Consider the following 17,521-nt stretch of genomic DNA (forward strand, 5'->3'; position numbering starts at 1 on the left):
GTTGACGGCGACATGGCTAAGGATCTGGGTTGATCGGTGTTCACTAAAGACAGTGGAAGAAGTCCTCCATTGCGGCGGCAATTCTCGAGTCTATGGCTGTGACGGTGGCGGCGATTTCGGCAGTCTCCTCTGTTTGGGTTCCATCAAGAGTCGTGTCGTCTAGGGTTTCGTTGTTATCCCTCTTTAATACCATATTGAAAGTAACACACAAGTTTATGCGGAAACCATAGTGCAGGGAGATACACCGCGATATTGTTCTCCTTATTATTTTCTAATAATCACAAAAGATACAATTAGGGAATAATAAAAAGACAACAAGAGCTTTTTGTAAAAAAGCAAAAAATATTAGGGTAAATCTACTCTTGGGCTTAAGCCCTAACAGTAGCAAATAATTTCCTCCTAAATGCCATTGAGAAACAACAATAAAAAATTGATGCTGTTGTCTTCACTTGAAGCTGACAAAGTGGACAAAATGAACGATATAAATAGGATTTAGACTTCCACAAATCTTCGAAATTTCCATATCAATTACCTCTGAAGTAGAGAAGCATTTTGCCAAAGATTTGACCTAATATCTTTCTGAAGTATCCAAAGCCCAAATACAAGAATCGTCTCTAGACTCCACTTCTTTCCTGAATAATTGAAGTAGCTGCCCAAAATCTTGGATTTCAAGTTCTTTCAACAATCTTTTTAAAGTAAAAAGCCCAACATGGAGTTCAATGATTCTACGAACTCCATCTTGCTTTCATTACACATGATTAAAATACCTCCAGATTTTCAAGACCCACATTATATTCCAAGAAATATTTTTTGTAGATGAAGATTATGAGTAATCAACATTCAAAACTCCTTCCAATGTTGATGGGCAACCCCCAAGTCCAGGTCACAATCTTCAATGATAGAGGGAACTTTACTTTGTGTTCTCACAAACGAGGGATCAGCCATGAAAACTTTTTTTTGGGTTCCGAATGGAACTTTTTTCCTCTGAGTAATTAAATAACTCCACAATGTCTATCAAATTTAGCATCGTGAGAGAACCCCACTGTATTTGTGTTCAAGCCATTGAAATCAAAATGATTGCTACTTACACTTGCAGTAGACTCATCATCCAAATCTTCATGATTCGTGGAACTTCTGAGAGAATTTGGCTAGGAGTTTCCTTAATAAATTACTGGTCCGAATTTGGGAAGGAGAAAAATGACTGAGAAAAGGCTTGAAAGGGCGAAAGCTTGAAGAAACTAACCCAAATTTCTTTAAACCCGTGGCTGGAATTTGCACCAAGACACATCTTTCTTCTAAAATGTCCAGATTAGTGTCGCAAACTTGGATTATGGAGACCTGCTATTTTCTTTTGCATCCACTTGGTGTTCTCTGTCCAAGCTATGTTAATGAACTCAAAATAAAGTAGTTAATTTTTTTTTTCTTTTTTTCATTCTAGATATGGGAAAGGTTCCATTGTGATGTGTTTATATGTACATATATTATTCTTTTTAGTTATTCTGTTCTATTCATCTATTTATGAAAGTTTTATGCTTTTTCCTCATTAGAAATTTTTTTGTGCTTTGTGATCAATGTAGGTTGCCATGTACAAAAGGCTATATGAAGAGGAGCATAAGCGTAATTTGCATCTTCCCCTATCTGCTGGAGTTGCTCTAGGTTTGTTTTTATATATTTGTTAATGCTATTAAAGGTTGCATGCTATTAAGCCTAGAAAACCCAGAATTTTGTCGGGTGGTAATCAACTGCATAACAATGAATTGTTTAGGATGATGCTCTAATTGGATCTGTTGAATTTCCTTCTCTTGTATTATTATTTATGTCAATGTTGTTTCCTTATTTGTTGTTGGTCTTTTTCTAAATAAGAAGACCTTGTATTTTGTTCAATAATGTAGAGGAATAGTATTACACTATTCTTACTTCCCATTTTTAGAACTCAAGGACACAAATGTACAACCTATAGAACAGATCCTGTTCAAGTAAGGTCGTATTCTTACTTCCCTTCTTTAAGTTGGTATCAGATCAGTTTTTTTTTTGTGAAAACTCTAAGAAACCGAACTTTTTGAAAAACATAAAAACCCTAAATCCCTTACAGCCAGTTGCTGCTACCGTCACGTACGTTCGCCACCTCCACAGCTCGTCGGACTACCATTGGACCCCGCCAGAAGCCATTTTTTCTTTCGTTTTCTTTCTGTAAGGTGGTGGGTTCTTGTGGTTTTCTTATTTGTCATCTTCAGGTTCCCCGTTCTGTGCATCCACCATTGATACTGTTGCCGTCCGCTGCCACCTACCGTTGCCGGTCGTTTTTGACCTCTCTTCTTTTTCAGATATGTTAGAACCTTTTTCGAACCTAACCCTTGATTAAATGGCTGTTGCTCTTCTCCTTTTGAATTTGAATTTTGGCGCTGCTTGTTCTTCTCTTTTTTCTTCGGCGAGGACGAGGAGTTGGCTGGCTGGTCGGAAAGTACATCACCAGCCATACTTTTTTTTCCCCTTCAAAACGATTTCTACTGATTGCTGGAATCTGCTGCATATTTAGACTGTTATCCACTGACGGAAGGTGCTCCGGAATTTTCTCATCCAAGGCTACTTCATTTAAGTTTCATAAATCAATAGGATTAGTGAAATCACTAAGTAATAGGTCTTTTTAATCAACTGTGGAGCTTCAATTGACTCAATGTCATCAAAATTAAGGAAAAATCAATTAGGTTAAGAGTATCCTGAGCTATTTCTTCCAAAGCTCCAATGTGTTCTTTATCTGAATGGTGCCTAGTAGGAACCCACATAAATTCTTTCTCACTTGAAATCTGGCTTTAGAACAATCAATTAGGTTAAGAGTATCCTGAGCTATTTCTTCCAAACCTCCAATGTATTCACCAATTGATTTGAAGACATCTTTCCTCCATAAGCTATGGGAAGATTCTTAACTGAGAGCCACCCTCCATGCCCTGTAATGTGTTGCTATGCGTTGCTTACCATCACTTTTCAAATAATAGGTGAAATTTCGGTAGTTAAACCATTTTTCGGGTGTGATAATCCCATCTTCAACTTTTCCTTTTGTTACTTCGATAGCGGCTTTATCGGCATATAATGGGTTAGTGTTGATATTGATGTTGAACAAGTTTTCAATATGGTCTTTTATGTCCTTCCATTCATCGAAGGCAAATAAACGTGATAATATCCGGAGGTTAGAGAAGTCTTCCACATTTATCTGATTTTTGGACCCATAGCCTTTCGTCCAAAATTTGTTTTCTTTCCTCTATGCTTGATTCAGATTTGCCCTGGGCACCCCTTACTTTATCTGCATAGCTTAAACCTAGGGAGTTTGCTGGAGGAGGCCGTGATAGTCATGTTGTTGGGTGGAATGCCACTGTTTGTATTTAGGAATCAACATTTGTATCACTCAGCAACTGTAGTTTTATGGAAGAAGAATAGGGGTTTGATTGGGTAAATTAGGTAATATTATTGGAATTCACAAATTTGATTGTTGGAAGATTCGTCCTTGAGGCTTCTTAGGTGACATCATGATCCTCAAAGGCTATGTGTTTGTATATCTTGGGCCTACTTTTCCTTATTTTATAAATAACGATAGGAGTTTTAGTTCTCATGTTTGTTTATTTATTATTATTTCTTAAAATTTTATTGTAACAATGTTCATTGAGTAGAAAAGCATAAAGAAACCAAGCCCACAAAAAAGGGACTCCAACCGTCTTTCAAAAGTTTCTTGAAATCGAAACCCAAAAAGAAACATGAAAGTTAACAAGGGACCAAATCTCATTAGAGTCCTATTTTACTCCTTTAAACACCCTACTATTTGCTCTTTTATGAAGTATCTCAAGGGGCCTATGCCATTAAACCGATGTATCCATGGTTAATGTGGTTCTTCAGGTTTTGCCGTGTGTCTAATGTCAAAATCAAACTTGTATTGCTAACCAATTTTAATGATTACTCCATTCAAGACTTATGCTTAAATTGGCCGACTTTCATCTCACAGCCTAAATAGCTCATACTGCACAACCCTGCCATATATCAAAAGGACAAGTTTCTCTCAAGCTTGCTGAAGTCTTTTGCTGAAGATCTTATACTTTTACTGTCTTTTGCTTTCTTTGGTGTTATATTTTGGTCTTACTTTGGAAATGTTTATTTGTAATGTGTTTTTTCAGTTTTCGTCTAGTTTTTGCTTTATTTGGTTATTCTCCATATTCTAGAAAGAGTTACTATGGATTATTTTGATGTACTTCTGCATATGATGATGTGACTAATGGGGTGTCAACCTGGTTGAGATGTCCGAGCGCCTCCTAATCCAACTTTTTTGGCTTCTTTTTTTACTTCATTTTGTAATCCTCTTGCACATTGAGTTGTATTTAATAAAGAAGCTTGTCTCCTTTAAAAAAAAAACTAACCATTACCTTATTAGGTTCAACTTTTATATGCCAATCTAGTAATCAATGTAGACTAGTAATGGAAAATAAAACCAATAAAAGTGAAAATTGCCATGAGAATGAGCAAAGTTTTACATGAAGCCTTCTGTTTGAACTTATAGGATACTCACATGTTTAATTCCAAAGGAGAACTTAGCTTGTTAGAAAGAAAATAACAGCAAATTTACATTTTTTTGTGCTGCAGATTTTGGTCGAAAGGAACTTGAGTTTGTTTCTAAAGATTCTCAGGTAGAAGGGCTGAAATATTTGAGAGATTTAAGTGTGTAATACTTCTTGCTTATGATTTTGTTTTAACGCTATTTAGGAGGCCAGAAAAGCTGATCACGAGCAGGCTGCTAAACGAATAAGATATCTCGAGGAAGAACTCGAAAAATCTAGGTAATTGTCTTGACTTTGTTTAAGCTTCAAGTTACTATCAAGCACTGGGTTACTACTTTTTTTTTAAAAAAAATGGAGACAAGCCACTTTGTAGATAATAAATGAAAGTAATGCTCAAAGGTACAAGAGTGTTATACTAAGAGCAAAATAATAAAAAGACAATATCATCCAAATAGACAAAACAAAGATGTTCATGGGCAGTAGAAAAGGGAAAACGACCTACAAACAATCACAAAGCAGAGAAAACGAAAGAACCAAAGCAACCAAGAATTGACACATTAGTAAAAAGCTTAATACAAAGAAAATATAAACACTTCGTCAAAAAGCGCTGACTTTAGACTGAAATTTTGTATTCAAGTAAGGCAAATTATACTCTAAGAGGCTGTTTAGGGGCTCGTAATAGATTGAGTGTGTAATATGTAACGCAATCCAAAGTCAATGTTTAGATTGAACGCTTTGGACCTAATTTGTAATACTAACTATTGAAATCAATAAACACGGAAAAACTAGGCTTACTTGGAAACATGAGTATCGGAAAAAATCACAATATTGTTATTTTATTATTTTATGATGATTTACAAATATACAATGAGAGAGCTTAAATAAGATACACAAGGGCATAAGAAAAAAAGGAAAAGAAAGGTTTATGGTAAGCTTTCCATAATACTTTTTTCCATAAACACCCTAAGGGGCAAGCCCACAAACTCTAAAAGGAGATTTGGTTTGTAGGTAGGACTATAGATGGGGATTGAAGTCAGACACGGTACTAGGAGCAGGTTCGATAAGCTTTAAGGTGCTGTTAGGCTCTTCACTCACACTCTCCCCACAAAAGTGGTTAATGGGAAAGTAGGGTCTGTCCTCATAGAATGTAACATCCATAGTAACGAAGTATTTCCCGAACGACAGATGAAAACATTTATAACCACACTGATGAAGGAGATACCCAACAAACACACATGTTTGAGCTCTAGGAGTAAATTTGGTCTGATTAGAGCCGAATTATGGACATAAGCGGAACACCCAGAAACACGAAGGGAAACCTCAAAAATTAGACGAATAAAGGGGTAAGACTCCTTAAGACAATCTAGGGGAGTCTGTAAGTGGAGGATACGAGAAGACATTCTATACTTCTAAAGAAGGCCCCCAACAAGTGCTTACATCCCTCAGTTTGAAAGCAAATGAGACTACATCACATTTGTTATTGTTTTGCCCCTTCTCCTCTTTTTGCTGGAATAGATTTGTCTCCATCTTCAATATTGTTTGGGTTTTTTATGGCTCTCTTTGGTCCTCGATTCTCCAGCTTCTAGAGGGTTTTCTGCTCCTCAAGAAGCCAAGACTATTATGGCCAAATTTGCTAAACGCTATCCTGTCCAAAATTTGGTTTGAAAGAAATTAGAGGATATTCCATGACAAAGAAAAGTCATCTTCATAAGTCCTCTCTACCGAAAGAAGTGCAGTAGCTTGGGTTTCCTTAAACAAGGAGTTCAGGGCTTACTCTATTCAAGATATGTATCTCAATTGGGTAGCTTTCCTCACCCAACCACCCCCTTAATTTTCGTCCAGTTTTTGATCCAACATCATTTTTGTATCACCCAGCAACGGTAGTTTTTTGTTTCTATCTTTACATCATCATTTTAGTCTTCTTTCCTAGTCTCGACCTATGTTATTTTGCTGGACTTTCATAGTTTTGTACTTGTTATTTTTTTTGCTTTGTTCATTCTTAGATATGAGATATGTTGTTTTGGTTCTAAGGGGTGACAACCTAGTTGAGATGTTCGGGTGCACCTTTTGATCTCCTTATGTTTTTTGCTTTATGCTTCTTTATGATTCTCAATGTATATACCTCTTGTAATTTGAGATTTTATCATTAATAAAAAAGTTTGTCTCCTTTTAAAAAAGAATAGGTTGATGTAAGATTAGCATCTCCCCACAGTTACGAAGGAAGGGAAGTAGATAGCATAAGGGAATAGGCTACTTCCAGAAGATGACGGTTTTTTTCGCTCGGTCACCCTATTCTGTTGAGGAATGTAGGCGCATGAGTTTTGGTGAACAATCCCGTTGGAGGTTAGGAATTCTTTAAGGTTGTGGTTTTGGAATTCTTGACCATTATCAGTCTGAGAAATTACAATTTTTATATGGAATTGTGTTTCAATGGTGTAATAGAAGTTTTGAAAATAGATGAAACCTCAGATTTATTGATGATAAGTTAGACCCAGGTAAGATGGGGAGGTGACCTTAGAAGGATCCCAAACGTCACTATGGATAAGGGTAAGCGGTTGTGTGGGTTTATAGGGTTGTGAGGTAAATGAAACCCGATAAAGAGACATCAAGTTTAGAAAAAAGATGGGGAAACAAATATTGCGTGTAATTAAAGTTTGGGTGGTTCAACCGAAAATGCCAAACATACAAGTGCTAAAATAGGAAAACAGTAAACTAGCCCTTGTGAATCTACTATCGAGGGTATCATCATCAAGAATTAAAGTCCCTTGCTACGTTGGGCAGTGCCAATCGTCCTTCCCGAGCTTAGTTTTGAAAACAAACAGGTTCAGGTAGAAAGATAGCTTTACAATGCAGCTCACGAGTGCTTTTGCATATAGATAGCTAACTGGAAGACAATTTAGGCACATGCAAAACATTTTGCATTTTGCTACGTTGGGCAGTGCCAATCGTCCTCCCCGAGCTTAGTTTTGAAAACAAACAGGTTCAGTTAAAAAGATAACTTTACAATGCAGCTCACGAGTGCTTTTATAGATAGCTAACTGGAAGACAATTTAGGCACATGCAAAACATTATGGAGAGCAAAACAGTCAAAGGGAACTATTTGTCCTTTGCTAGAAATCGGGGCTAGGGAGCCATCGGCTATTCGGATTTGGTCATTACCGGTACACGGGTCAAAGGAGATAAAGTGCTTCGAAGAACCTATCAAGTTATTAGTAGCCCTTGAATTTTCCCATCAACGCTAATAAGCCTAAGAGACTGAGGCATACCTGGCTAAGAAATGACACCCAGAGTAGAAGTCTTGGTCTGGCTTGCAGTAGGGCCAGTTGATTGAAAAGTGGTGATAGTGGTAGTCTCACTAACGTGGGCACGTCCTCAGTTCTGTTTCTTGTTCAATGGCAGGGGTAGTCAGTACACGCGTGACATTAGTACTGTCTTCTTCAAGACAGACTTCAAAATAGTATCAAAGTTAGGACTAAACCTTGCTGGAAGCCATAAATATGGTCAACCTCTTCAAGTTTAGCATATTGTACACCGTCATTTGGTGTGTCCCAAATTGTCTCTCTACACAAATACATTTCTTGCCAAAGAAGAGAGCTTGTTGACATAGGTAGTCACGTCTAGGTTCCTTGTTTGTAATCATGGACTTGTTTTTTCAGTGTATAGAATCAAGAGACATTCTGACGCTTCGAGGAAAGGGTTTGAGTTGTATCCCAGAAGCCTTTTGTAGTGGCTGCATATAGTAGAGGCTTGCTGATCTAAGGTTATATATTGTTAATCAGCATAGACTGAATGAGTGAGTCATCTGCTTTCCAGAGTCATTCCAAAGCATCACTCGGTGGAGGACGAACCGTACCTCCAGTTTAGAACCCAAACTGGTGGCGTCCTTCAAGGAATATCTTTACTGATTGGCACCATGAAAAATAGTTTTGCCCATTTGATTTCTCATTTGGAAAATACCCGGTAGAGGATCCCAAAGAGCCAGTTACAGAATTCAAAGGCAAATTAGGGAACAAAGTTATCGAGTTCTTGAAATTCATTAGCAACTCGGTTAGTTTGGAATGCGCCGAAGACTCACTCGCTTCAACGTCCGATCTGTTAAGGGGTTGGTCAACCCAGTTACCATAAAAAACGGTTGTTGTAAAGGGTTGACGGACTGCGGAGCCTTGCTGTAAAGATTTGACAGATTTTTGGTAGAGGGTTGGTGTCTGAAGTGCATAGGCAGCACGTGGGGCTGCGGCTGGCCAGAAGGGTATGACGGTTGGAAAGTCGACGGTGTGTAAAGGAGCTTGGACTGGGCGGTGAGATGAAATGGCGTTGGCACGTTGGCCCACGCGCCGGATGGGGATGGCACGTGAGGCAGTTTCTAGTCTGACAGCGGCGCGTACGGTGGGGAGGTTGGTCCCATGGTGTAGATCGACTGTTTCTGAAGCTAATAGTAGTTTTTCCACAACGGCAGCGGCAGAAGCTTTTGGTTCGGTCTGGGTTTCTCCTATACTGTTTTCTAGGGTTTCGTTTTTGCTTGTATCTGATACCATATTGAAAGCAATAAACACGAAAAAAACTAGGCTTTTGTGAAAACCCGAGTACCGAAAGAAAAACCACGATATTTTTTATTTTATTCTTTTATGATGATTTACAAACATACAATGAGGGAGCTTCAATAGAATACACAAACAGGGAGCTTCAATAGAAAAAGGAAAAGAAAGGTTTATGGTAAGCTTTCCATAAATACTTTTTTCGAGGGGCCAAGCCAATAAATTCTAACACTCACTAATAACAGCTAGCCGTAAAAGCAAAAAATAATGAACAAATGACCAAATCTATAAAATTTTGGAGAGATCGGTTTCGCATCTAAGTTAGACAGCACTCAGAAACACCGAACAGGCAATAAACAGGAAAATATATTCCCTGTGTTCATCAATATCTGGAAATATTGGTATTCGATGCCTCCCTCAGCTCCTTCAGCTATTGGAGGGTCTGCCTCTTCCTTATAAGCCTCGGCTGATTTGGTTAAATCTATTAAAAAGCTCGTTTAGCGGAATTGTGGTTTGAACGTAATCAACGGATTTTTCAAGACAAGAAAAGATGAAGCCTAGAAATTTTCAATTCAATGCAATGTAATGCAACTTGGTGCTCTCTAAACAAGATTTTTGCAAATTACTCCACTTAAGGCCTTTGTCGCAGTTTTTCTATCTCAGTTAGTTTCCTAAGACTACTTCTGAGTAGTATCTTTGTTGTACTAATAAGGCTCACCTATTTTCTGGCCTTTTTTCTTTTCTAGTTTTCGATGATTTTTTAGATTTGTTGTATTGGCTGGATTCCGCTCCCATTGTAATAGGTTGGATTTTGTTCTCATTGTTGTAATAGGCTAATTTTAGTTGGGATATGATGTTTTTGTACTAAGGGGGTGTCAACCTAGTTAAGATGTCCGGGTGCACCTTCTGATCCCTATTATTCTTCTTTCGCTTATTTGGACTTCTTTATTTAGCTCTTTGTATAATTCTCTTAGACATTGAGTTCTTACTATTAATAAAGAAGTTCGTCTCCGTTTCAGAAAAAAATATCTGGAAATATGGAAGATAACAACCATGAAAAAATAGAGTAAAGAAAAGTTTGAAATAGAAATAATAAAGACAACCATCGTCAGAACTCTTGGTATGGGGTGGGGACGTATTTGGCCGGTTTTTTGGTTAGTTTTTCTATTTATTTTGGTTATTAAGAGGAGAGAATGAGCGCGCTAATGGGATGTCAACCTAGTCGAGATGTCTAAGTGCGCTTGCTAATCTTCAGTCTCGCTTCTTTTATGCGCTCCCTTTATAACTTTTTGTACTTTGAGCATTAGTCTTGATTTTAATAAGAACAATTTGGGGCCTGTCTCCTTTCCAAACGTAGAAAAAAACAAAGACAATCTCTGATGGAGTTTAAGATTGTCATCCTCTACTTCCTTGAGCTGCTCAGCCAAAATCCTTTACACCCACATGTGAAAACACAAAACCCTTAAACCTCTCTTCTGGAAACTTAATTAACTAATCTATATTTAATTACTGAAACTATGGGGTGTTATATTATTGAATAGGACGATTGTTTTCTGTCTTCAGTTTAGTTTTTATTTGTAGAGTTCGGCATCAATCTTCTTGTTGTGATTTGAGGTGTTATTCTTTTCGTTTAGGTTGAGTTTGTTACTAAAATCTTCATTTCAAATTTATTGCTAATGAACCATTGTTGACATTTATTCTTCAGAAGTGAGGTAAATTTTGTTAGAGCTGAACGTAACAAGTTTGAACTGGAGATCGGTTTTGCAAAAGAAAAACTGGATAGTTTCATGAAGGAATTTGAGCAACAGGTGAATTTCATTCGTTTGAGTGCAGGATGATGATTTCGTTTGTATTTGTTTGCTTATCTTCATCTTTTTATTCAAATAGAGAGTAGAAATGAATGGCGTGTTAGCTCGAAATGTAGAGTTCTCACAACTTATTGTAGACTACCAAAGAAAACTGCGGGAAGTTTCAGAATCCCTGCACAGTGCTGATGAACAGTCCCGGAAATTGAGTATTGAGGTAAAACTTTATGCATAATCATTAAGCGGGGTTTGTTACCATTCTCATCTCGTACTTCTGTATTTTAAAGGTGTCTGTCTTAAAGTCTGAAAAGGACTTGTTATCAAATGCTGAAAAGAGAGCACAGGATGAAATTCAAAAACTGTCTGAAAGATTATTCCGGGTGCAGGTTAGCTTCTAATTGTTTTATTTTATTTTATTATTTTTTTCTGGTCTCGTTACTTTTATAATGGTTTTCATGTCTTAACGATTGCAGACATCTCTTGATACTATTCGAAGTGTTGAAGAAGTTCATGAGGTCGGTAATTTTGTTTGTTTGTTTCGGATTGGTGTATTTGTTTAATTTATTTGTTTAATAAGATATAAATTCTAGATTTTTATTTTGTTCTACATTGTCATTTGGCTACACATCCTTGATTCAATAGGAGGTTAGGGTTGTAGAAAGGAGAAAGCTGGAGGAACATGCTAAGCAACTTGAGGTTAGTTCAATTGACCCCTTCTGTTTGTTCTATTACTCATTTGAGCAGGGGATGTTACTTCAGTTTTAAAGTTATATTGAGACCTTAGTAAACGAATTAATGTATTTTCTGTGTATTTCAGAAAGAGAGAAGGGTTTTCTTAAATGGAAGTTACCCATTATGAATAAGGAAGAAATAAATTTGGCAAATATAATACAGCCAATACTATAATATATAGTACAAAAAAGGAAATAATAAACATAAAGTTTTGTTCTTATTGAGGTTTCATGTTTCGGGTTTGGGTTTCAAACATTTTTTTTTATAATTATTCCCTTGGTAACATTTTACTTAGTTTCGCATGTTGTATTCTTTCATTCTTTTTCAACAAAAGTTGTTGCTTTTATATATTCAATTGAGAATATCAGTTTATATTCTCTACAGATTCTTTTTTTCTTCTTTTCCCAAAAGGAACAGACAGAATGTTTATTGATTAATGAAAAAAAACTGAAATGTTCAAATAATAAAAACTTTTTCACGAAGAATGAAATATGACGGCCTTCTTTTGGTCTGTTTGTTTTGTTAAGCATCTCTCATTTGACTTCAAAAAGATATTTTTCGAGAGAAAATATCTTACATGTTTGGGCAGGTTAACGTTTTCTAGTCTCCAGCTTCAATTTGTTTGGTTGATAAAAAATTCCATACTTCATCAAAGCTATTGAGGCTCGTATATCTCGTGTTTAATTCAAAAAGTAGCTTATATCTTTTACGATATGCCCCCGTTTATCTTGTGATAAATTGTGCTTGAAGAGGGAATGGGCTGAAGCAAAGAAAGAGTTGCAAGAAGAGAGGGACAATGTTCGAACTCTTACTCTTGATCGTGAGAAGACTTTAAAGAATGCAATGAGTCATGTTGAAGAGATGGGGAAGGAACTTGCAAATGCATTACATGCCACTGCAGCTGCTGAGGCAAGAGCTGCTGTTGCTGAGGTGTTTTCTTCCCCCTTTCTTTTCTAATTTCTATCTCATTTAATAGATTTTCAGGCACGTCGTTCCTTTACTTAGTTGTACTTACTTTTCTTTTGTTTCAGGCTAAACTGTCTGATCTTGAGAAGAAAATTTGTGCTTCAGATAATCAGGTTTATATTTTAGTTCTCTCATCTTCTTTTCATTATGTATCTTCCTGTTTTTATTTTTTTATTTTTTTGCAATGAGAAGTGTTTGTCTTGCCAAAGTGAGTCACTAACATGACTTTTGACCCTAAAGGTTTTTTTGAAGTGAGATTCAATACCCCACTCTGCAAATGGTTTTCTCAAGAAGAAACAAATCTCTTTTATTAATAAATTAATAATAATGGGACAAAAGCTTATGGTACAAGAGGATTGTACAATGAGCAAAAAGAGGCAGATAAGCATAAGCATTCGGACATCTCAACTGCAGTTCCTCTTTCTTCTTTCGATCCAACTCCTTGCAATATTCTTTGCGCCTTCCTAGCTGTTGCAGATGGTCCTCCTCATCATGTCCAAAAAGTAAATAAAAAGAACCATATGATGTCTTTTTCTCTAGGCTAATATAAGTACATATTTTCGTTGAGACAAATCAAGTACATCAGAGTGCCACTTGGTTTGGCTCCTAATTTTCCTGTTTCAGACAACAAATCAAGTACATATTTTCGTTGAGACAAATAGATCCCTTTCTTGCTTCTCATCACTTTATTGCCCAAAAAGTATTTCAATTGACCCAAATCTTTCATATAAAACTGACCCTGAATGAAAGTTTTGAGACACGAAATACCCGATGCATCATTTTACAGTAATAACAATATCATCAACATATACAACTAGTAGAACGAGAGCTTGACTAAACTTACAAACCACACACAAGGACTCTGTTTCAAACCATACCAAGATTTTCGAAGGCGACATACTTTATCACTCTCCCCTTGAACAACAAACCCAAGTGGTTGTTCCATATAAACTTCCTCTTGGAGATCACCATACAAAAAAGCATTCATTCTTAATGTCAAGTTGATGCGAAGGCCATTTATGAGTAGCAACCATGGAAAGAAATAGGTGAATGGAAGTTAATTTGGCAACTGGAGAAAATGTATTTGAATTATCAATTCAATAGGTTTGAGCATAACCTTTGGCAACAAGGCGAGCTTTCAATAACACTGTTCCATCAGGATTCATCTTGACAGCAAACACCCATTTACAACCAATGGTCTTCTTTCCTGCAGGACGAGATACCAAATCCCAAGTACCATTATCCTCTAAAACAGTTATCTCCTCAATCGTTGCATTTCGACAATCAGGATGAGATAAAGCTTCATGAACAGAGTTGGGAATAGATGTGGAGTCAAGAGATGTAATAAAAGCATATGTGGGGGGAGACAACTAGTGATAGGAAACAAAGGAAGAAACGGGGTAAGTATAGTTGCGTTTACCTGATCATTACTATTCCTCTGAACATTGCTATCCATTGCTCGAGGTGCTTGAGGGTTATTGTTCTTGCTAAAGAGAGCACTACTGGGTTGAGGAATAAACACATTAGACGGAGAGCTTTCAATGCGAAGTACACGAGTGAAAGCATCATCTAACGATGAAATCTTAGAGTCAGAGAGAATCTGTGTCTTTGTCATTCCAAATTTAGGTAAGAGTCCATTAAAAAAGATCATAACAACCATCTTCTCTCGTTGAGCTTGTTGAACTTTAACATCAAGACTAAAAGGTAACAAGCCATGCTCGACAGTTATCTTATTAAGCCGCATATAGTAGCTGGTGGCAGACTCAGCTTTTTGTTCAGCATGTAAAAATTGCATACAAACTTCAAAAATTCTATGCACTTGCTCTTTACCTGAATATAGAAAATTTAAAAACTCCAGAAGTTCTTTAACAGACTCATAGTGATCAACCAATCCAATTATCTCACTCTCAAATGAGTTTTTGATCTGAAGATATAAACGGGCATCATCACCAAGTCATTCCAAATTTAGGTAAGAGTCCATTAAAAAAGATCATAACAACCATCTTCTCTCGTTGAGCTTGTTGAACTTTAACATCAAGACTAAAAGGTAACAAGCCATGCTCGACAGTTATCTTATTAAGCCGCATATAGTAGCTGGTGGCAGACTCAGCTTTTTGTTCAGCATGTAAAAATTGCATACAAACTTCAAAAATTCTATGCACTTGCTCTTTACCTGAATATAGAAAATTTAAAAACTCCAGAAGTTCTTTAACAGACTCATAGTGATCAACCAATCCAATTATCTCACTCTCAAATGAGTTTTTGATCTGAAGATATAAACGGGCATCATCACCAAGTCAATCCTTCTTTTGCCTTGCATCTTCTAGGGGATCTTCAATCATATGATCATCCATATCAGTATTTCTCTGTGATGATTTCTTTAAATGGGAAAATGGTAAACTCTGTCCCTGATAAGAAAGTTTGGTGCCTAGAAGTAAGTGGCTTCTTCATTGCTAAATCCTTGGTTACTCATCTATCACTAGCTCGTCCTATTCATGTTTCTTTAGACAGGGGCTTTGGAAATTAAGAGCCCTAAAAGAGTCTACATAGCCTTGTGGATTATGGTTCAAGGGAATATAAATTATTCCTCTTCACTGCAAAAGAAGCTTCCTTCACATTGTCTATCTCCTCATATGTGCTATCTATGTTGTATGAATCAAGAAGACCTTCAGCACCTTTTTTTCGAGTGTCCTTATGTTATGAATGGTTGGTGTCGGCTGCTATAAATTTTTAATTTCAGATGGGTTTTTTATGGCAGTTTTAATGCTAATGTACTGCAAATTTTCTTTGGACCAGATTTAAAGAAAACCTCATCAATTTTATGGTAATCCACTCAAGGCCTCATTAGTAGAAATATGGTTTGAAAGAAAACAACGTTGAGAGGGAGGTTTTTTGAAAAGTCACTTTGGTAATTGCTTTCAAATAAGTCTTCTAGGAAAATAGAAATGTCCTTCCAATCATCAAATACGAATAATCTTGTTATAACTCACAAATTATTGAAATCTTTTTTGAGGATATCGTCACTTTTTCAAACCCAATGTTGCTGCTCAAAGTGTTCCACTGATTGTCTTCCACCTGTTACTTGACTTGAATATTTTAGAGCTTTAGCCATGCTTTGTTTTTTAACAATTAAAACAAAGGATGATTCGTTCCCAGAAGGCTTAACTTGTTCTGCATAACTTGAGCCTGATTATGGGAGGTGATATGTCTGCGACCTTGATGTGAGCTGATTCGGAGTGTAATGTGGAATACCATAACATGCAATCATAATTCACTAAAAAGTTCCTTATCATATTGAGCAAAGAGAACCATCCTTGATTTGAAGCTTATGAGAAAATGTGAATAAACGACTGAGTTTCTGAGGCATTTCAAGCCACACTCCTTAGAATCCAGCCTGATGGGGTTCAGAATTTAGTCAGTCTTGTTGCTCCAATCTGGCTCTTTGACTTGAACAAAGAGTGCATCAACTAACCATTCCAATATGGAACAGTCTCTTTCCAACCCATATACAGTAGTAGGAATTGACGATCTTGCAACCCTTCTCTTCCATTTTTGAGTTTTGAAAATGCTGGAAATTCGTCGGACAATGTCGTGGCTGGAACAAAGGGAAATGGAGAGGAGAGGGGAGAGAGAGAAGAGAACTCACCTTTTACCCCACCCTGCAATTGTTGTAACTTAAAAAGACTAGTGTTTGTAATCTAGTCTTCTACTATTAGGATAGGATACTGTTGAATGTATGACTACATAAAATTTTGATGTAGTGACTAACATTGACTTTTTTTTCTTGAGAGGGTGTCGCCATTTGTTTCTCTAGTTTGTAAAGTATTTGTTTTGCATTTTGGTAACGGGTGATACAGGTAGTTGGCTGACTGTAATAGCTATTGGCTTCTATTTGACCAAAAATGTAGTATCTAATGGGAACACTAAATTTGAACTTTAATTAAAGATGGTATTTGTAAATTTAAGAATCTTGCGTGCTCGGCTCTCTAAGACTATGGGTACTTGAGAAATCTTTTCTTGTGTGTAAGCACAAAACCAGTATGACCACCCTCTTTTGTTTTACCTGTGATAGAAAGAAACCCGATTCCTTTTCATTGGTTCAGGATCTAACCATTTTTTTTATTACAACCTAAGGTGTACCCACACCTTTATAGAAAAACTCCATAAAAACTAAAACTAATGATGTCACCGATAAATATGTGAAAATCACAAGTTTAGCTTTAACCAAAACGCTCAAACAATTATTTCTCACTAATCACATTGTAAAAGTTGAAGAAAATGAGTTACTGGAATTTTTAATCTATGCTTGTATAAAACTTTTCCTTGCCGAAACATTACTCATGCCTTTGATGGCTTAGCTTAGGTGTGTACACATTTGCAAATGAAGGTATGACCTCTTTTTTAGGTCGTGTAACAGTCAAATTCTCTTCTTATGTGAATAAGATAGATTATTTGAAAGAATGAAAATGGATATGAAATAGGAGTTACCGAAAAATCCTTTTGTTCATATATTAGGTTAACTACTGCTGAAGTTTCCGAATTATAGAAGCAATAGGTGGGCACTATAAAGTGTACTGCGCTAGTAACAATATATGAGACCTCAAATAATAAATAGAGGTGCCAGGAGGGGCAAAACAGGGAATTCACCTCCCACCCCTTAGACTGACTTGTGTAGTTAGTTTTGGTATTTAATCTTCCTTGTTACACTTCTGTGCTTGTGGGAGATTTTGAGTATTTGCCTGTGATTTGTACATCACAGTGAAGGGAGATCTCCACCATCTTGAATGGGGTGGCACCTTGTACTCAAATTTTGGTTAATGTAAAATTTTACACAAGGAAGCATCTTAACACAATACTGTGCACTAAAATGAGTATTAGGCTAATGAAAACAGTGAGCTAATGATGATTAGGCTACGGATCTGGCTTTGGAATCCAATGCTAGCTT

The 17,521-nt window shown here is 36.7% G+C and overlaps 1 protein-coding gene across 2 annotated transcripts in view; it reads left to right on the forward strand.

The window, feature by feature from the left end:
• LOC101216510 (nuclear-pore anchor) overlaps nucleotides 1–17,521 on the forward strand; it is a 60,885-nt gene that overhangs the window by 25,110 nt on the left and 18,254 nt on the right. For both annotated transcript variants that reach the window (XM_011660754.2, XM_011660755.2), the window contains exons 18-27: nucleotides 1,578–1,656; nucleotides 4,624–4,667; nucleotides 4,744–4,817; nucleotides 10,779–10,881; nucleotides 10,961–11,095; nucleotides 11,166–11,264; nucleotides 11,352–11,393; nucleotides 11,521–11,574; nucleotides 12,361–12,540; nucleotides 12,642–12,689. In XM_011660754.2, coding sequence (XP_011659056.1) covers nucleotides 1,578–1,656; nucleotides 4,624–4,667; nucleotides 4,744–4,817; nucleotides 10,779–10,881; nucleotides 10,961–11,095; nucleotides 11,166–11,264; nucleotides 11,352–11,393; nucleotides 11,521–11,574; nucleotides 12,361–12,540; nucleotides 12,642–12,689 — 858 coding nt within the window. The remainder of the gene's footprint in view (nucleotides 1–1,577; nucleotides 1,657–4,623; nucleotides 4,668–4,743; nucleotides 4,818–10,778; nucleotides 10,882–10,960; nucleotides 11,096–11,165; nucleotides 11,265–11,351; nucleotides 11,394–11,520; nucleotides 11,575–12,360; nucleotides 12,541–12,641; nucleotides 12,690–17,521) is intronic.

This window comes from Cucumis sativus, chromosome 7 (genome assembly GCF_000004075.3).
Source record: "Cucumis sativus cultivar 9930 chromosome 7, Cucumber_9930_V3, whole genome shotgun sequence".
NCBI lineage: Eukaryota > Viridiplantae > Streptophyta > Magnoliopsida > Cucurbitales > Cucurbitaceae > Cucumis > Cucumis sativus.